The 21,629-nt window shown below is 41.1% G+C and overlaps 1 protein-coding gene across 2 annotated transcripts in view; it reads left to right on the top strand.

Moving 5' to 3' along the window:
* Positions 1-7,299: 7,299 nt before the first annotated feature.
* The window catches only part of LOC136610705 (uncharacterized), a 33,388-nt gene continuing 19,058 nt past the window's right edge, over positions 7,300-21,629 (top strand). For both annotated transcript variants that reach the window (XM_066589913.1, XM_066589914.1), the window contains exon 1: positions 7,300-7,439. In XM_066589913.1, the coding sequence (XP_066446010.1) occupies positions 7,373-7,439 (67 nt within the window). In that variant the 5' untranslated portion in view covers positions 7,300-7,372. The remainder of the gene's footprint in view (positions 7,440-21,629) is intronic.

Raw genomic sequence — 21,629 nt, forward strand, 5'->3', positions numbered from 1 at the left:
ATGTAAAATAACTGCAGACTGTTGCACTGTGGACAGGAATACAGCGGTGATGTAACAGCCAACACAGAGCCAGGAAATAATTTTGCGCAAGCCTGATGTAACACTTAGCTGGCTGCGTATGAATTAGGAGGACAACTACCCCCAGCACAGACCCAGTACACTGAGGACAGTCACAGGCAGCCCAAATAGATTTTTTTTCCCAAATGTTTTTGGAAAGGCCCACTGCCTATATTCAATAAATATATGTCTTCTGTCCCTGCCTCACCACCACTACTGGCCCTGGAGTATGTAAAATAACTGCAGACTGTTGCACTGTGGACAGGAATACAGCGGTGATGTAACAGCCAACACAGAGCCAGGAAATAATTTTGTGCAAGCCTGCTGTAACACTTAGCTGGCTGCGTATGAATTAGGAGGACAACTACCCCCAGCACAGACCCAGTACACTGAGGACAGTCACAGGCAGCCCAAATAGATTTTTTTTCCCAAATGTTTTTGGAAAGGCCCACTGCCTATATTCAATAAATATATGTCTTCTGTCCCTGCCTTACCGCTACTGGCCCTGGAGTATGTAAAATAACTGCAGACTGTTGCACTGTGGACAGGAATACAGCGGTGATGTAACAGCCAACACTGAGCCAGGAAATAATTTTGCGCAAGCCTGCTGTAACACTTAGCTGGCTGCGTATGAATTAGGAGGACAACTACACCCAGCACAGACCCAGTACACTGAGGACACTCACAGGCAGCCCAAATAGATTTTTTTTCCCAAATGTTTTTGGAAAGGCCCACTGCCTATATTCAATAAATATATGTCTTCTGTCCCTGCCTCACCACCACTACTGGCCCTGGAGTATGTATAATTACTGCAGGGCGCAATGCTCTGCACGGCCGATATACAAAAAAAAAAAAATGTGCAACACTGCAAAAAGCAGCCTCCACACTACTGCACACGGTTAGATGTGGCCCTAAGAAGGACCGTTGGGGTTCTTGAAGCCTAAAATACTCCTAACACTCTCCCTATAGCAGCTCCGGCACCAACAGCACTTTCCCTCCTCTATGTCAGAATAAATCTGTGCCGAGCCGCGGGAGGGGCCGATTTTTATACTCGGGTGACACCTGATCTCGCCAGCCACTCACTGCAGGGGGGTGGTATAGGGCTTGAACGTCGCAGGGGGAGGTTGTTATGCCTTCCCTGTCTTTCTATTGGCCAGAAAAACGCGCTAACGTCTCAGAGATGAAAGTGAAAGTAACTCGAACATCGCGTGGTACTCGTCTCGAGTAACGAGCATCTCGAACACGCTAATACTCGAACGAGTATCAAGCTCGAACGAGTACGTTCGCTCATCTCTAGTCAGCAATGTTCAACGTTGCATGTCCCAATGTTTGGGAGAACAAGAACAATCTCACATGAAACAAGAGGTGCACAAAGCCGAGTCTCCGTATGGATGGATCCTCAGATTGGAATAATGGCACATAGTAATCCATTCTGTGCTGCGTGTGAAATTGAACGTCATATCCCAAACCTAGGGCGTTGACTAGTGTCTACACAAACCATCTGAAGACATGTGCAAGCCAGATGTTCTACTGAGCTCATGACACAGCTCTCACAGGCTATCGTGGTGCAGAGCAAGATGGCAATCAAGGCTGGTATGAAGGTCCATCTTCTTCAGAGCTCCACTTTTGTCTCAGATGCAATGATAGCCAGAGATTGCCCTGGAGATCACGTGGGAAATACCCTGAAGGGGCCTTCGGGGTGGAACGTCACACCGCGCCTACTCCCAGGATTTTGGTGAAGGTTGGCATAATGTACTGTAGCCAGACCCCTCTAGTTTTCATTCCAGGTACACTAACAGCTTTATTATTGATTTGTTCATGGAGTCAGTATGAGGTCTTTTCTCCAGGAGCCATTTTTCAACATGACAATGATAGGCCGCATGTTGATCGTGCAGCTGTGAGCAGCTTGTGTGCTATGGACTTGCTTCCCATTGAGCATATATGGGAGGTCATTCGTCAGCAACTGCACAGGGAGCCCCTAGCAACACTTCTTGATGATTTGCATCCCCATGTGCATTCAACATGGCAGAACATTTCTCAGATGACCATTAATAACCTCATTGATAGCATGCCAAGGTGTGTAAGTGTGTGTATTTCTGAGCATAGACCTCATACTTAATACTGAATAAATAGGGAAGTTTTTAAAGTTTCTTTTGTCAATTTTTTTCCAGTCAAGGATGGATAAGGCTGTACTGCTATTTCATTCTTATCAGCCGTCAGTTCTAATAAGTCACTTCTTTGATTTTAATTGCTGAGGATTGTTATAATTATTGGCCGTCATTCCAGCTACATTTATCTGTGAAGAAAAATTTTTGGGAGCAGTTTTTTGAATGATCTTTGGGTGGTGCAAGCAACCTACACATGTTTTACCTATGTCTTTTACATATGTGGGTTAAAATATGCTTGTGGCGTTTGCACCAAACTCCTTTTTAAGGGTTGATTTGGTAATGGCTATATTTCTTCCGATATTAGGTTGGTTGTTCAATAAATTTGTCAAAACACATGGTTGGCTTTCTTGCAGAACCAATGTGTTAAGTGGTGACACCTCTTTAAATACTTTGCTGCTGTAAATCATCAGCTACCGTGTTTCCCCAAAAATAAGATTCGGTCTTATATTAATTTTTGCCCTAAAAGAGCATGAGGTCTTATTTCCGGGGGATGTCTCATCATACTTACCTAGCAGGCACTGTCCGGGTCCCTCCCGCTGGTCTCTACAGTTCCGGCTGGCTTCCTTAAAGTTCTCAGTCGCCGACAGAAGATCGCTTGCTGGTAACGGGGTTCGTAAACCCTACCTCCAGCAAGCAATTGCTCTGATTGGTTCTCGAGCATCGTAGCTCAGCCAATCACTGCAGTGCTCGATGAACCAACCACGAACGGTTCCTGCTGGGTAATGTATTGCTTTCTTTTTGTTTTTCATGTAGTGTAACTAGGGCTTATTTTTGGGGGAGGGCTTATATTTCAAGCCCCCCAACCCTCCAAAAACTGTGTAGGGCTTATTTTATGGGTACGTCTTATTTTCGGAGAAACCCGGTAGTAGCAGGCATTAATTAGAACCCTGCAGCCCAGTCGGAGATCTGTGCCAACCTCTGACTGGAGATCTAGAGAGAGCCATTAGTGACAGTTGGGTGAGCTGCTGTGATGGCAAATAAGAACAGATTAGGCCTTTGGTTACCAGATGGTGTTCGGTGTTGGTCAACTGATGAAATCCCAAAGTAGGCTAGGTGGGAAATCCCAAAGCAGGCTATGAGTATACCCTGAGGAACAGAGCCACCACAAGGGAGAAACAGCACATTGGAAATGAGGACATTGCACAGATATGCAGTGGCTACAAGAAACTAAGTATCCCTGTGTCTACAAAGAGCCTCAGCAGCATTAGCCTATGAGTGACTGGTAAGTGTCTCCAATTGTGATTGCATCCCTCTATGAGAAGTAGGCATAAAGTGAAAGTGGCCTTTAGTCCTGCAAGCTAAAATTTGGCCTACTGAAGTACTAAAAATTTATAAGCCTTCTATTTTAGAGAGAACGTGCAATAAAGTGTATTCATCAGCAAAATAAACGTGTGGTTGTCGGTTCTTGTAGACCCTCCCACCTTATTCATGTCTACGGAAGATACTGTTGCTTTCTGAGTAGTTTTATCTACATCTTACAGACTTGATGTGGTTTGGACTTTACAGCTTTTCAAATGTTTTCGTCTGTAAGAACAACCAGTATGTTAAGTGGTATCTCTGCAGTGAACGGCCAGGATATTGGTCGAGTGGATGGCAACAAATAAAATAACGCACTTGTTGCCCTTGTTCTTGAAGTTTGGTACATTGTAAGTGGCAGAGATTGTAGTTATGGATACAGTATCCATACTGCCTGTCAACAAAACAGCAACTCCTGTAGTGACATTTGTAGAATTTAAAGAGATTTTTTTGTTTCAGGAGAATTTTGGAGCCAGATATTGATGGAGGATTTGTTAAAACTGTTTGTATAACTTCTTTTCTTAATGTGTGCTTAAGTTCATCATATGCCACAATTACCTTAATCTAAAGTACCTAATGTTATCCAGGAGCGCTACATCACATTCGGGGTTTACAGGATGTTTTGAGTTCTCTAGCGCCGACACTCAGCGGATCCGTTTAACTACCGGATACAACATTACCGGATGTGATGTAGCGCTCCTGGATTACATTAGGTACTTTACATTAAGGTAATTGTGGCCTCTGTTTATCCCAATTTGTTACACCTGATGCGGTGGGAACCTCCATCTTTCTGACCAATCCTGGTCATACCCCTGTGGGGGATTGTCTTTTGGGTCCTTTGTGATTGGTGGGGGTTCATTTATATGCTTGTCTTTGTCTCTATGTGAATATGCTTGACAAAATCCTCTGCGTAGGACGAAACATTGCAAGTTTTTGTTGGTGCTAATGGAGTTTTTTACTCAATAAAGATGGAAATTTGGATTTAGATTCCCTGAAGAATCCAGGATGTTCTTGTGAAATAGCTTCTATTGATGCTGCTTTCCTCAAATATTTTCTCTGTGCCTGACTGGGACCTCTGAAGTCCGGATCCCATGGTGAGCGTGCATCTATTGGCTTGACGCTGTATTCAACCTTTTTTCTCCCTATTTGTAAGCCTGTGTGGCTGAAGGTGTGCTGCTGAGATTCTTTGCCTTTCTTGCAAGGATCAAGGTATAGGATTTAAGGGAAAAAATTAGGTTATTACAGGAAGTTTGTGTTTAGGGTGGGAAATCAGTGGAAAGCATGCTGGAAAAGCAAGCAGCAAAAAATATTTCAATAAACTCTACACTACTTTAGAACAAGTAATATATATATATTTTTTTTTAATCAAGTAGTTTTTAGGGCTCCCACACACTTGCGTTTGCGTTTTTTGTTAACGCGATTGTCAATGGGACTTTCTTATGTTAAAAACGCAACACAACCCAATGCACCAAAAATGCAAATTGCGTTGCGTTGCGTTTTTAACATTAGAAAGTCCCATTGACAATCGCGTTATTAAAAAGCACAAACGCAAGTGTGTGGGAGCCTTTATTGAACATTTTCTATTTTTTTCAAAACACACAAATTCCCACATCCTAGAAACAAAAAGAATTTAAAAAACGGAATTCCCTCCCTTTCATAGTAAGAGTCTGATATGTGGTGGAAGTCCATTACTGAGGATATTGTCCAGAATTCACCATGTCATTCAATACGACGGTATAATCCGAGGTTTCATGAGTTGTGTTTAGGACATTCCACAGCGCTATGAACAGTGTACACCATGAACATATGGTCTTATTAAGCTTAACATTTAGGCAATTATAAAGGACATTCAACATATATTAAAAATCAGTGAGGACCAATAAGTAACTGGGTTCATACACCAATATTATCATCTCAAGCCATGTGTATCTTCTACAGACATACTCCAAGACAAAAGGATATACCTGGGGTACTAGCTACCCAGTAGCATCATACTGATCAGATTAAGCGGAGCCAGTCCTGGGGTGTTAAACCATTTTTGCCACATCGTGATGAAATTCTTCCCCGTATTGCGTTTCATATATATACGTTTTTACCCCAACAAAAGTTTGTTAACTCTGTTACGAAAATCTTTAATTGCAGGAGGTAGCTCATCTAGCCAGTGCTACGCTAGAACAAGTAATATTTTGAAGATGTTGTTGTAGCAGTCTGTGTCAGCCAGAAGCAATCTTCAGGACAGCAGCCTATGAGAAACCAGGACGGGTCTCCGGGACAGGTCGGCACGATAACATCATTCATTCACATCGGCCTGTGCAAAGGCCTTCCAGTGTCTCAGGCAGAACTTTTGAGGAGGCTAAGGTTCGTTCAGTGTGGGAATGGCACTAGGTAAGTAATATATTTTTTTTATTCTTGCACTACAAAATTGTGCAGACTCGATTAATAAATGTGGGATGGTGGTTGGAGGGAGCATTATTTTTGAGGGCACTAACAATGGGCACTATTCCTGAGTATTGGGGTACTAAAAGGATACCATAATTAACTGTGGACACCAGTACTGAATATTGGAGTACTATAGGGGCACTATAACTAACTGGAGGCACTATTACTAAGTTGTGGGCACTAAGGGGGCACCAGTATTGAGTAGCAAGCACAACTGTTAAGTGTGTAAACACAAAGGGTCACTATTACTTTTTTCTAGGGAACTCAGGAGCTTAATTACTGTCAAGAGAAAAGTAATGTACTGGAAAAGCAAGGATTCAAAAATCTGAAGACAAAAGTCATAGCTCTAAGAAGTCATTATGGCGGTCTGGGCTAAAAGGAAAATATGGTAAAATGATTGACACCAGTCAGAGAGGACATCATCTGTGATCACTGGAGATAACTGCTCTGTGATCACTTATATGGTCTGTAGTGCACCTGTGTAAAACTGGTATCTACCACTATACTGTCATTGTGCTGTGGGAATATTGGAAATATTGAATTTTATTCAGTATTAGTATGGTAATATTGTTCAGTTACTTCGTAGTGGTCATAGTGCGGTAATAATATTTGGACCTTGAATGGTGATATTATTGGTAATATTGCTCTTTGAATAGTATGTTTTTTATTTAAATACACTATGATAATATTATTCAGTCAGTTTAGTAATAGTAGTCCTGAAGTGAGGGCATGTACATTGCCACTCCATTCATTTAAGTGGGACTACTGAAGATAGCAAAGTTCTCTGGCAATCCCACCGAAATGAATGGAGCAGCAGTGCATGGGTGACTGTTGCTACCTTCACTTCAGGACGCGCTGGTGGAGTCATATTCTCAGGATCGTTTGGGGGTCCCAGCAATGATACCCTCATCCATCAGCAAGCTATCCCCTGTTCTATGAATAGCAGATAACTTGCTTTTGTGGCATAAATCTTTTAATCCTTTAAAAAAATGTATTGTTATCACTTAGTAGTATTTCCTAATCATTCTCCATGATAGAATAAGGAAGATACAGAAAAAGCTAAGTCTAGCTTACCTCTCTACACTTTTATAACAAGAAGTTGAAAGTTATAGGAGTAGTCATATAAAAGTTGCAAAGTTAATGGCAGTTACTTGTATTTTTTAGATTGAGCCAACCTAATATTTCAAAGACTTAAAGCACACAATGAGTAAGTCCCTTAGTCATTTTAATGAAGATACGTCTTTCTGGAATATACACATACTGATCAACCACTTCCTCTACAATTTCCTGGTTAAAAGGACTTGCTCTGTACCGGCATATTATGACTTTGTTGTCACACAGATTGTGGGTTAGATCACCCCTAGCAATTTTACTTTGTTGTTCATTCACTTGCCTCTATTTTTCATCCTCTAATGGATTTATACCTAGCATTTCTTGGTCTGACATTGCCTTCACTGATGAGGTTTGCATCTGGCAGAGGTAAGGACATAAATACTTCTGTAAGAGATAGTTACAAAGGAATTCGAACAGTAAGTACTACTATATTCTTTGGAATATGTGAAATAATACTTGAATTCAGATAAACATACGAATATTTTATCTTATTTCTTGCCGTATGAACATGGGTGTAAGATTTACAAGGCTGAAGGCACCAGAATTCTGGCTAAGTTAGTGCCACAAATCTGGTGTACGAGTCTTGTGGTAGATTTATAGTTATTATTAGCATTACTATTTGAAAGGTGGTATGGCTTGCAGAATTGTAAGTACCCAAGAGGTGGTAGAACATTGGACAAAAGTATCTAAAGATACAGCAAATATATGATATGGTGTAAGGCAGTGTGTTAAATTTGGAGCACCTAGTCTACTTCTTCTAAGCTGTCAAATTTTAAGACCATATTAGTAAATCTTCCCCTAGGTGTATAAAACAAGTCATTCTGTAATAAGGATAATTTGTGATCATAAATGTGACCCATCCTAGCATTTACATGTATGATGGAAGCTTTAAATTCATGAGAAATAAGAAATTCTAACCTTTACTTATTACCCAAGAAAGTTCCACAGTTAACAATGCAATGGGCATCACTTCCCATATTCTCACGACTGCTCTGATTAGGAGTGCAATATGCAGCAGCTCTGTGCTTTTCCTAGTAAGTATGTAAAATAAAGGATCCTATCGTTGCAACTGAACCCTTTATTCTCTCATCTCTTTACATTTTCAAAGTAAATGTCTCATTGTATTCAGTGCATCAATAACATATTCATGGTATTGTGCTTCAATGGGTGAATTTGAGACACCATTTAAGTGTGCCCCCTATACCTCTTGGCTTAATTAGTTGAGAGATATCATGTGACATGGCTTGAATCCCAAATGCAATCGCAGGTCATTTTGGCAACAGACAGGTTCTAAGTGAGATAAAAGACAAGCAACCCTTTCACTTCATTTTACGGTTCTCTGAATGGAGCCAGAACTTTCTATAGATTCCATATTTTCAATTTTTTTGCATTCTCATTGCCATGGAAGACACATTTATATATATATATATATATATATATATATATATATATATATATATATATATATATATATATATATATATATATATATATATATATATATACACACACATTTTTTTAATATATATATATATATTCCATATTATAACCATGGCAACGATAATGAAAAGAAAGATCCATTGTTTACACCTAACCACATTCAGCGACTGCAGATGATACAATTTTCTGTGTTACTGGATGCTTTATGCATATGGAAGTAATTTGGCTTGATTTACAACATTGTGCAAGGATTGTCAAACTTCAGAAAAGAATGGTTTGTTTTTTTCCCCCATAATCATGGAAATTAATATTTTTGCATTAGGAATTCTACATCATCAAGTTTTACTGCATTTACAACATTTATATGGTAGACATTCTTGCTGACTAGTAAAACATGATGGACAGAAAAAAAATCACCATTGAATACAGCTTTCCAATCTTCAATACAATTTACCTTATACCTTATGAATACAGATATTTCTTAGAGTAACTATGATCCAGCAAGAATTAAATTCTCTGATACCATTTCCCATTTCTCCTTTGACTGACGTTCAAGTTAAAGGAGAAATGGAAACCAGCAGCGTATATATTACCTGTTGGATCTCTGTCAGGAGGGGTATAATCACTCTTTAAGGAGAGCACCTAGAAGGTGAGTGAGGAGACTTATAAGGCCATTCATGCTCCTCTGGGAAATATATGCAAATAAGGAAGATGCAACAATACCTCTGCAGCGCCACCTATTGGATGGCAGCATTCCTGTAAACCAATGTCCGACCCTTTGAAAGTCTTTGAAATAATGATTGGGAATTGAAAACCAAGCCAGAATCCATACATAGACAGCTGTTTTGGGGTTTTTTCCCCTCATCAGTGTGCAGTTGGATTCTGGCTTGGCTAGTGAGAGGTCTGTGACGTGAATCGGGAGGGGTATCTTCACTTCTTAAGGAGGGCACCTAGAAGGTGAGTGAGGATTTGCAGGAATGCGGCCATCCAATAGGTGGCACTGTAGTGGTATTGTTCCATCTTCCTTATTTGCATCTGTTGGATCTCTGATACAGTTCTTACAGTTACTCTAAGAAATATCTGTATCCATTGTAGAGTATAAGGTAAATATGTTTTGAATATTGGAAAGCTGTATTCAATGGTGATTTGTGTTTAGTTCTTATTCTACAGGTTGGTATTATAGTGGGTGTTATCTGTATTTATATCTTACTATGATATTTCGCACCAATTTTTCTTTCATTTGACACCATGTTTTAGAAGCTTGCCAATACATTATATGGACCATTACATGTTCTATTAAAGAATGCAACAACCTGCAAAAAAGAAGGAAAAATAAAATCTTATGGCTCTTGGAAGGCGGAGATGAGAAAATGACAGTGAAAAATGTCTACAGTGTTGAGGTGCTAAAGACTAGATCTGTAATACAAATGGGAACATTTTCGAGGAAAATAATTGTAAAAAATATATGATCTAAGCTAAAAAAACAAAAAAAAAATGAACTGTTCAGCAATAGAAATACTAACGTTGGCCTAAAATTATGCTGCAATTCTGTTTCATTTTTTTGGCCATGGAAGATTCTGTAGGTGGTTTCTGTAAAATTTAATCTGGCAGATGAGTGTGCGAGAAGTTCTCCCTTATTTAAACATTATCTGCTGATTTATACGAAGTCTGCTTAATCAGCCAGCCGCAAAGGTAAAAAAAACAGGCAAAGAAGTGTAGAATTCTGAAGACTATCTCACCATTTTCCCCAGGTTAGTCATAACACAAGTGTATGAAACCACAGCTTTTTTTCCCCCTCTTTTCTTTCACTCAAAATATTTCTTTAGAAAACGTAAAGTGTTAAACTATGTTTTAGCATGTTAGAGCTTCTATCTCTGTTCGCTCAAATGACTTGTCTGAGGTATGAGATCAAAGATCTCTGAAACCTCAGTGCTCTTAGAAATGAAATGTCAATGTGTTTGGTTAAGATGAGCAGTATGATTAATCATTTACGTGAACAAGGACAGGCTTATGGTCAACTTGCACATGGTTTTACATCTTTTTCGGTTTCAGAATTCGTAAGCTATGGAAAAACAGCTAATTTTTTTCAAATTTGTTCTTCCATTAAAATATAAGTAGCAGAAAATAATATCCTAGACAGTGATGGTTAAGGACATCTCTAAGATAACATAAAGCCTTAAAGGGGTTGTCCCGCGAAACAAAGTGGGGGTATACACTTCTGTATGGCCATATTAATGCACTTTGTAATGTACATTGTGCATTAATTATGAGCCATACAGAAGTTATTCACTTACCTGTTCCGTTGCTAGCGTCCCCGTCTCCATGGTGCCGTCTAATCTTCAGCGTCTAATCGCCCGATTAGACGCGCTTGCGCAGTCCGGTCTTCTCCCTTCTGAATGGGGCCGCTCGTGCCGGAGAGCGGCTCCTCGTAGCTCCGCCCCGTCACGTGTGCCGATTCCAGCCAATCAGGAGGCTGGAATCGGCAATGGACCGCACAGAAGACCTGCGGTCCACCGAGGGTGAAGATCCCGGCGGCCATCTTCACAAGGTAAGTCAGAAGTCGCCGGAGCGCGGGGATTCGGGTAAGTACTGGACGGTTTGTATTTTTTATGCCTGCATTGGGTTTGTCTCGCGCCGAACGGGGGGGCTATTGAAAAAAAAAAAAAAACGTTTCGGCGCGGGACAACCCCTTTAAGCTAGCATGCAAAGTCCTGCGGAGCGTAGCTGCGCCAGAATGAGGGAGATTTCTTATCCCTCGCCGGCTGTTCAAACTCTGTGCCAGAAAGGGAAGATGGGTGCTGCCCGATCTTCCCCGCACAATGTATTCACTACGTGCAGGGAAGATAGGGCATGTTCTATACTTTCTGGCCGACCAAGAAATCCTAATAGTGAAAAGAAAGCCACTTAACGATTGATTTTCACGGCCATAAAAGGGGAGAAAAGCACACTCCTGTTTTTGCCCTCAGGGATTGCTGTGTACTCTTGAAGACCATCAGATATGCAAATGATAGATCAGCAGCTCTTAATTAGTATTGCCAACATAATGCCAAAGTGCCACCAAAGGATTTTGGACGTGGGACAAAGGTTTTTATTTAAACAGTGCTGCCTTAAAAACTTTTGACATGCAATATCTTCGAGGCCTACGAACTCCAACTATTAATCACCTATAAACCGCTTCTGTTAATAATCTGCAGTAAGAAACAGTAAGAAATTCTATGGGAGGGAGTAGGGTCATGTGTTTGTTCTGGGAGTGCAATGTCCTGCGGGAGTACTGGTGTCACGTTCTTGGAGTCTCATTTAGGAGCGCTGAGTATTTTGGATGTAGCGTCCCACACTCTATAAGTTACTATTGCTTTTTGTGGAAAAAGGACATTTTGCTTAATTGGAAACACCTTAAGAAACCTACAAGAAATGCTTGGATACATGACGTAAACAGTGTGGTACCCATGTATAGGTATATAGCCCACAGCTGTCCTGCTAAATGTGATAACATATGTTGCCGGTGGGTGGATTGTCCTTTTAATGTACTAGGTGTATTTTATTTACTAATTTTGTACAGATATTCCGATGCTTCCCACTTTACGGAGCTTCTGCTCCTTACTCTAACAGTTGCGCTGTGTCTGTGGTTTTGCTTCTCTTAGGCCTAATGTCCACTTGCACATGGATTTCACTGCTGAATCCAACAGTGGAATCCATGCGTGCCCGCGGCCATGGACGTAAAAAGACATTTTCTTACCTCTCCGGTTCCAGCGCGGATCCCCTCCGTGCCAGCTGGATCTTCTTTCTTCAGCACGGTGGATGTGCAGTGCCTTTTTTCGTTTTTGAATCTCCTGCTTTCCTGCGGATCCCCGGCAAGTCCACAGTGAAGGCTTTGGTGCTCCGCAAATCAGACGTCATTGACTTCAATGGAAGCCGTCCCTACGGGATCTGCAAGAAAATGGAGCATGCTACGATTTCTTCCCACACGTACGATCCGCACGCCGGGAAAAAATATCACATCCGCATTTTTTAGCTGCTTCTCAGGCACCCGTGTCTCCCTATGGGTGGCTTGATTTGCTGATCTCCCATGGCTGCCCCCACGTGGGTTCTGCAAATCAAATCCGCACGTGGACAATGGGCCTTATTCTTTTTGTTCTTATTATCCTTTTCTTGAGTAACCTGTTGGGATTCATTGCTTTCTCTTTAATTTCTATAAAATCGGGAAAGGTGGTTGCACTTTGGAGTTGTGTACAAATGTCTTGAATAAGTTCTCTTGACTTTATGACAAGTTTGTATCCACTTGCTTTTACTTGATTTTGTATGCATCTGTTTGCTCCTGTACCCTATAATTTACCTAATAAGTGTTCCTTAAAGGGAACCTGTCACATCCCTACAGCACCATAAACTAAGTTATGGTGCTGTTAGGTAGGAGCAAGTGCATGAGACTATAAAAAGTAAGATTTTTGTGCTGCAACTTCATAGGGAGTACCCCATTGGAAGACGGGAGTGGGTGAGTATAAAAAATGCAACACCCGGTTCCCTGTTACGTTCCCTAACAGCACTATAACTTAATTTACGGTACTTTGGGAACATGACAGGTTCCCTTTTAAAAAAAAATAAAACTAAGAAAACTATGTTAGGGTGCGTTCACATATGGTGGAAGTACTGCAGATTTTCTGCAGCAGCAACAGAAATGTTTTACTGTTAAAGTGAATGGGATTAAGGCCTGTTTCACACAGACAACAAAATCCTACTGTCAAGCCCTAAACTAAGCCCCAGCTGCAGAAAAAAAGCAAAAAAAACCCACATACATTACCTAAGAAGCACTGCATCTTCTTCACGGTCCCCAGCACTGGTCTTCAGGCATGTCTTCTGGCCGGGGATTGGAGAATCCCTGCCTTCAGGAAGCGCTGCCTCTGAATGGCTGAGGGCCACGACTCAGCCAATGAGAGCCAGCGCTTCCTGAAGGTGGGGATTTTCCAATCCTCAACCTGGAGACATGCCTGAAGACCAGTGCCTGGGACCAGGTTAGAAAATGCAGCGGAACCGGACAGTGCTTCTTAGGTGATGTATGTGGTTTTTTCTCTGCAGCTTATTTTCGGGGTAGGGCTTATATTTCCAGCCTCCTACTACCAAAAATCCTCGCACGTGGTGCTTCAAAGTCGCACGAAGCAAATCCTGCTCACATGTATAGAAAAAAAACGGTGGTGCGGAGAATTGTCCGTACCTGCAGTGGAGCCGTCTTATCCTGCAGGAAGACGGGCGCATCGGCGCCCGGATGCGCCCGTGTGACTAAGCCCTGAGGAGGAATAGGTAAGTATAGAATTTTTTTTTTAATGACAGAACCCTTTAAGGGTGCTTTTACACGTAGTGATTTATTATTTGCACAAGCGAGCAATGAGCAAGTTTGCTGTGCAGTCTGTTTATACAGGCAGATACATTGTTTGCTCGCAAATCGTTCAGTCCTTCACATTCACTGTACTAGTGAATGTGAACGTCTAAATGATCAATCTTTACATGCAATGATGTGCAAACAGGCAAACAATGATTTTTATGCCTGCATAAAATATACAATGAACAAGAAGTGAACCAATTCTCGGCTGTTGTTCAATTGTTGGCCAGATCTGTGGTTTGTTCTCCAATATATTTGGAACAACCTCACTTCATAGTTTCAAAAACTGTGTGCAAGTATACCTAGAAGAATTAATGTGGTGTGGAAGGCAAAGGGTGGTCATTTCATTTGTTAATCAACCAAAAAAACTTAACACTTCTATTTTAAAACGCATTCTTACTTTGCAGCATTTTTTACACATCTGCCTAAGCCTTTTACACAGTCCTGTATATCTTATGGATACACCATGAAAGTGTGATACGGGAATACAGCTTTAAAATAATAATAATTGCAAATATATTGAAGTATAAATCCCGGGTGGTCCGTTCAAACCTCCTACGTTTTATCAGTTCTCAGAGTTGAAAGTATAAACGGCAGGAAATATAAGAACAACTCTAAATTGTTTTAACACACAATAATAAACCTCTACATGTACCCCACTGGTAGCACCAACAGTATCCAGCCTGCACTCAATTACTTGCCACATTCTCTTCAGCATGCCCACTGTTACAGTAGCAATTGTATCACAGATGCAGACTTGCAAATCTGGGAGATCCTTAACTGTAGTCACAAATCCTTCATACCACACGGTCCTTCATATAACCTCAGAGGAAGAAAAACATGTGGGGAATGGGGCCAAATTAGTCCACCATGTCCAATCCAGCAATCTGGAAAGGTGTTGTTGAGGGAACCCCAAACATCCATACTGCAATGTGGGGGAGCCCATCTAGCTGGAAGATGATGATAGGATGCAGATTGGCTTCTTATGGATACAAGAACTGTTCCAGCATGCCAAGGTTTAGGGGACAAGTTACTGTACGTTCACTGTGAAAAAAAACCAGGTCAATAATCCTGTCCTTCATTACACCGCAGCAAACATTCAGTTTTCGGCTATGTCTGAAATGCTCTCTGTGGATGTGGGGATTTTCAGTTCTCCATATCTGCACATTATGCCAAATGACAAATCCTGACAGATGAAATGTGGGCTTGTCTGAGAACAAGACGTTTCTAAGAAAGTGACTGTCGGTGTTCATAGAATCAAGCATTTTGGTAGCAAATTCCTGTCTACGCAGCTTGTTAAAAAGCAGGTGTAAGACTGCGCCTTGTGTTTCATATATCGTGCTCAATAATTGAATATAAAGGTGAAAGGTTACTCACCTGGTGCATGATGGGTTAACCTTGGCCAGGGAAATCCCACCGGCACCTTGTGTCCAGGTTAGCGTATAAGCAGATTCTTTATCCACGATCCAGTGTATTTGGATAGGATATAGCCAAAGGTTTATAAAAAGTTTATAAATATACTGCATATGTAAGAGTGCTGCCGTAGTCCACTGAGCACGGGCATACTTTTTATAAACTTTTGGCTATGTCTACACAGCTTGTCATCTGGCTTCAATTGTTGGACAATTTGCACTTTATATGAAGGAGTGGGGGAATCAAATTTAAAGCATAACTTTTAATAGAACAAAGATAAAATATATGATGCCTCAATAAGTGATGATAATCAAATGCAAGAAATAGATATTGATCACATGCATATCGCCATAAAACATGTATATAAAAGATGAATAGCCATATGAAATTCACCTATGGCAATACGGCTTCAGTAGTAATAATGGAATTAGACTTTTACCACTCCTGTAGACTCATCCACATGGCTGAATACAATTTTTTATAGGACCTGTTAGCCGTCCGCAGGAGTTTTCTCTTGAGAGTGAACTGGGAAGGGAATGGATACCTGTCCTTAAATATCCCTAGTAACTAAATCACCCAATGCAGCAACATACAGGGTGATCACCCTAAAAAGAGTGGATCTGCGGACACCCTGAAAGCGAATAAACCCTGTGTGACCCTATTCAAGATAGACAACAACAGGACAAACAAATATCTGTCTGGGATGATGTAGTAAATCATGAAGTGATGAGGGGGTTGGACCACACTACTGTTTGTGCATGCTGGTGCAGAGTTATCATTTTGCTACATAGTGAGTGAGGACTTCAAAATGAGACAAGTCATGAGATAAAAGGTCTCACTTATCAAAAATATACAGTAGTAAAATGTAGCAACCAATCACAGAACAGCTTCTGTTTTCTTACATTGTGCGGGTAAAATGAAATCTGAGCTGTGATTGGTTGCCATGGGCAGCAAAGACAGTTTTACTATTAGACAAGTTTGATAAATAGGCCCAAAATTCTTTGAGTATTTCTTTCATCCAGTGCAAGTTACAATCCATCATAACTTTATCATATTGGGTAATAGAAATGTGGGAGTTTTGTACACATTTGCAATTGTTCTAATCATAACCAACCACTAGTCCAGGCGTATCAAACTCATTTTCACAAAGAGCTACATCAGCCTTATGGCTACCTTCAAAGGGCTGATTTTAATTGTAAGAATATATAGTAAAGGCTCATTGACGCAAGCATATTTGCACAGCGTATTACACACGTAATACACAGTAAATAGAACCCATCGATTTCAATGGGTTAATTCACATGAGCATATTTTTTCAAGCGATGTGCGATCGCGTGAAAAAATACACAGCACGACCTTTTTTGGTGCATATTACACACAAAATAGTCCATTGAAGGGAGTGGGTCGGAGAAAATACATAGTGAATATGCAGGAAACCTGTGTATTCACTGTGTATGTGCGCAGAATTTCAATGGACCTCCCTACTTTCTTTTTTGCGGGCACCAATACGCAGTGTATTTGCACACATAAAAACATTCGAAAAACACATATTTGCACGACCGAAATGGGCTTACACTTGTGTGAACGATCCCTAATAGTGACTCCATAGTGCTTGCAGTAGTAATAGTGAACCCTGTAGTAGCCCCAGTAGTAACAGTGACCCCCGTAGTGGTCCCAGTAGTAATAATGACCCCCGTAGTGACCACAGTAGTAATAGTGACCCTCGTAGTGACCCCAGTAGTAATAGTGACCCCCGTACTGGCCCCAGTAGTAATAGTGACCCCTATAGTAGTCCCAGTAGTAACAGTGACCTCCCTTTTGGCCTCTAGCCGGGAAGCATATTAACAATTTCTGTAACAGCTCAGCCATAACAACCAATCAGGTTGCTGGAATTGTGAATCAGAATCAATCAGGTTGCTGGAATTGCTGAATATGGCTGAGCTATTACAGAAATTGTTAATATGCAGCTGGGAAGCATCCCTACAGGCTTTCCACTTGCCCAGCCTACAGCTGCCGGACCAGAGCTGCAGGCGGGGTCGTAGAATGCCTGTTAAGTTTGCTTCACAGATGAAGGGCCACATAAAATGAGCTGTTGGGATGGATTTGGCCCGTGCGTCTTGTTTTTGACGTGTGTGCACTAGATTAGAGTTAACATATCAATTGTACTGTTTGGGGTTTTTTTTAAATCAGTCTGCAAAAAAAAAAACAGGCCATCATTCAACTTTGCTGAGATACACAATAAAAAAAATTGGCTTTGAGGCACAAATGAAAATACTGTTAGCTTCATATTTAACACATAAATAAATTCTCCTAAATCTCTTCTCTATTTACTGATGTCGTTTCTTCTAATAAACCTTTACACCAGTACAACTTCATTATATAGCCCCTACATTTATCACTACTGTTCATAAACCTCAAGAATAAAGAGTCCACTACAATAGATCACAAGCCTCCTACAGTCCTCCATTGCTTTTATTGCATACTTCAATTGTATAAACCGGAGAGGCATATATACACTTATGTACGAGGTATAAGGGAAAAAAGTTAGATAATGTTGCAGAGAAAGTGATGGTACTCTCTCATGGTTGTTTTGTCTCACAAGCCATTAATAAATTGTGTGTGTCTTCCAGTGGTTAGATTGTGGTTTACTGCTTCTGAGCTACTTCTTAAGCCACAGGTTTCTGTTTACTCTACTGAGGCTGTTGATATTATGGAGCACTTAAATAATATGTTCTTTGCAATAAAAAGTAACATGGCTTGTTCTGCCCGATAGCACTTTGTTTAGGACATTTTGTTACACTTTCATCTTGATTTCTGCTGAAGACAGGCAACTTTGTTTCACATAGATACATACTGTAGATATATTATGACAATACTGAAAAAGTACCTTCTTGCTATTTCCAGTTCATTGAGTGAAGCCAGCACAGCTCTCACAACCCTCCAACTAAAAAATTCTGCAAACTTTTACCCTTTACTGATGATATGATATCCTGAATATAGTTAGGGATCTATACTCAATAATTATTGATCTCAACCATTTCACATGCAATTTTATCTCTAAGCTTTGTAGCTTGTGAGCAGGGCAGTTAGAGACCTGGGTACTATTCCGTCCCATTCGTGAGAAACAACAGCATCAAATACAGCACTCTAATTAACTATACAACAACCAGACACAAAGGGCCACATAGCACCCAGATGCATTTTATACAGTATCAAGGTCTAGGGCAGTGAAGGAGGTAATGACTGCATCCCTGGTGTTTTAGGGCATTGAAGGGCTAAATGCTAGCAAGCTTTTTGGTTTGTGGCAATGAAGGGGTTAGTTTCAGCATCCCTGGTCGAGGGTAGGGAAAGGGTTAACGTCAAGATTCATGGAGATCCGATTAAGGTGATTGGGCTAATTCCTTTCTTGGATAGTGAAGGGTTTACTGCCAGTATACCCGAGGGTCTAGGGAGTGAAGGGGTTTAAATAAAGAACCCTGGTGGATAAGGACTAGTGTTGTTTATTATGAATTAAGTCATGTGTCTGTGTGTGTCCACTTCAATGAATGTGCCATAGTGGTAAGCACTATTGCCTTGCAGTGCTGGGGTCCTAGGTTAAAATCTTATCAAGTTCAACATCTGCATGAATTTTGAAAAACTTGATACAAATGTTAGTCAGATTTCAACCTAGAACTCTGGTATGGCAAGGCGGCAGTGCTAAAAACTGAGCCACCACACTAACTCTTTTGTCTCCAGAGGAAGAGAAGAGGGAGAATCATAAACACTGAGACTTAAAATGCGATACGGATGTTGTGCTTGGTCAGATTTGAACCTTGAACTCCTGCACTGCAAGGCAACAGTGCTAACAACTGAGCCTCCACACTTGGTCTTTCTTCTGCAGAGCAACAAAAGAAGCATAGAAAGACCATAAAAAACACATACAGATGTTGGCCTTGGTCAGATTTGAACCTAGAACTACAGCACTGCTAAGAACTGAGACACCACACTTGTTCTCCCTTTTTTCTTCTCTGGAAGGGGAGGCAGAGAAACACAAAAAGAACATACAAAGTCTATGCAGACATTGTTCTTGGTCAGAACTGAACATATGACTAAGAAAAAGTGTGGTGGCTCGGTTATTAGCACTGCTGCTACGCAGTGCCCGAGGTCTTGGTTTACATCTGACGAAGGGCAACATCTTTATGGGGGTTTTATGTTCTTTTTGTGTTTATTCTCCTTGTTTCTTCTCCTCTGGTAAGTAAGAACAGGTGTGGTGGCTCATTTGTTAGCACTGATGTCTTGTAGTGCTGGTGTTCTAGGTTTAAAGATGACCAAGGACAACGTCTGTATGGAGTTTTTATGTTCTATTTGTGTTTTAAGCTGCTCCTACACCTCCTCTGCATAAAAGAAAGTGTGGTGGCTCAGTTGTTAGCACTGCTGCAATTAAGTGGTTTTCACCCCTACAAGCTCCATCGATGTCCCCATAACAAGAAGCTCAACATAGATCATTCAGCGTCTTGTTTGCTCAATGCATGTGTCATAGAGATTAGTGTAAAGAGGGGGAGAGAGATGACTGTGCAGCTGTAACTTTGATTGGGCAGGCTACAGAGGTAGCTTCTGGGATGCATGGGCATGCTGCTTCAGGCTGGCTGCATGCGGAATTGCATTGCAGAATCCGGAGCAAATACTGCCCATAGCATGCAATGGGAAAGTAGTTTTTCCAGTACATGAGCGGAAAATAAATGAGATTTTTCTGCACATGGAGGGAAAATCTCAGCATGCTCTATTTTAGTGCAGATTCTGCACGGACGGCGGAAAGTTCACAGATTCCACATAATCGCCTAGCGATGGCGTGGGAAAATCTGCTCTGTGCATGTCCGATGGCTCGCTGTGTGGACCATCCGCAGTACAGGAAAAGAAGAAAAATGACAGGTGCGCAGGGTCACCAGCCAGGCACATGGTCGGATTCAGCTGCGGGCTATCGCATGCAGAATCCAACCCGTTCAGGTGCAGCCGGCCTCACAGTTCTAAGGAATTAGTGGTCACAAGAATTCCCTACTTAGAACTGCAAGTGCCATAGTCCTCATCCTCAATGTCTATAGGCTCCCAAGTGCCGAAACATTTCCCATTATGCATTCCAGAGAAATATTGTTTTCTATCTCGAATGAGAAGTCAAATTTAGTTTGCTATATGCAAGTCCATAAACCTCTGGCTTTTGAAGGGATCCAGCTGTTGATCTTGACAAACCAATATTGCTTAATGTTCTAGCAGTTTTAATGCACTCAGTCCGGTCCTGAAATGCCTCCCTCAACAGGCAGGAAGTGTCTTCAAATGGTTCTTTGATTTCTGTCTAACTAGAATTTGATTGCCAGTGCTTCCCCCCTGCACGCCTGCTAACTTTCTGGACTTTTTGCATTTCCTGCATTTTTAGGATCTTCTCTTGTCAGGCTGGTTACTTGTATCAGCAATGAATTTTGCTACCTTTCAGTAGAATAATAACAGGGATGCACAAATATCTACATCTGTGAACAAACATAAATCTGCCAATCTCACAACTGCTATTATATCTACCTGCCAAGTGCAATGAATATACTCCTACATCTATTGTAAGTCTTAGAACTCTTAAATCCAATTTTTCTGTTAGAAATATTACATTTTAGGTTTTTGTGGCACAAAGCAAGGCCACGCATCCACCAGAACCTATGCTATCTCACTATTAACTAGATGGTGCATTCTTGGCTTCTTTTTCTGTGAGTTATGTCTTTGTACATTTTTTCTCTCACCTCTGTGACTTTAATTTAGTTAATAATGAGATAGTGTAGGTTCTGACAGACGTGTGGTGGTCTTGCTGTGGCCTGTTAGCTTATGTGTCTTAGCCAAAATCCAGACTAACACCCGCATTTATCAGTGTATGTTTGTTCTTTTTCATGCAGTTTGTTATAGATGCTGAGTGAGCCTGGGATGTCAGCCAGTGTGGCGCACTGTGGTGATACAGGGAAATACACTGTTTGCCAGTAGGGGTTGTAATCCTGTATGGTGTGTCACACTTATCTATGGCTGACATCCTTGGTATCAGTCCCCATGTGCAGACTGTTTGTTAGCAGTCACCCCTCCTCCAATCTGAGCTGAGTGGCTGTTTTTTGTTCTGCATTGAACATTTAGCTTGCTCACATTGCAATCTGGCTCTCTGCATACTACCAGGGCCTGTGGTAATTGAGCCTGCCCTGCCGTTTATCAGATGGTGCATTCTTGGCTTCTTTTTCTGTGAGTTATATCTTATCTCTAGTTATGACCCTGATTCTATCATAGCCCAGAGTTGAAAAAGTCATTGCAGTCAATGGAAGCCTTCCAACCCG

Source organism: Eleutherodactylus coqui, chromosome 2, assembly GCF_035609145.1.
Source record: "Eleutherodactylus coqui strain aEleCoq1 chromosome 2, aEleCoq1.hap1, whole genome shotgun sequence".
Classification (NCBI taxonomy): Eukaryota; Metazoa; Chordata; class Amphibia; order Anura; family Eleutherodactylidae; genus Eleutherodactylus; species Eleutherodactylus coqui.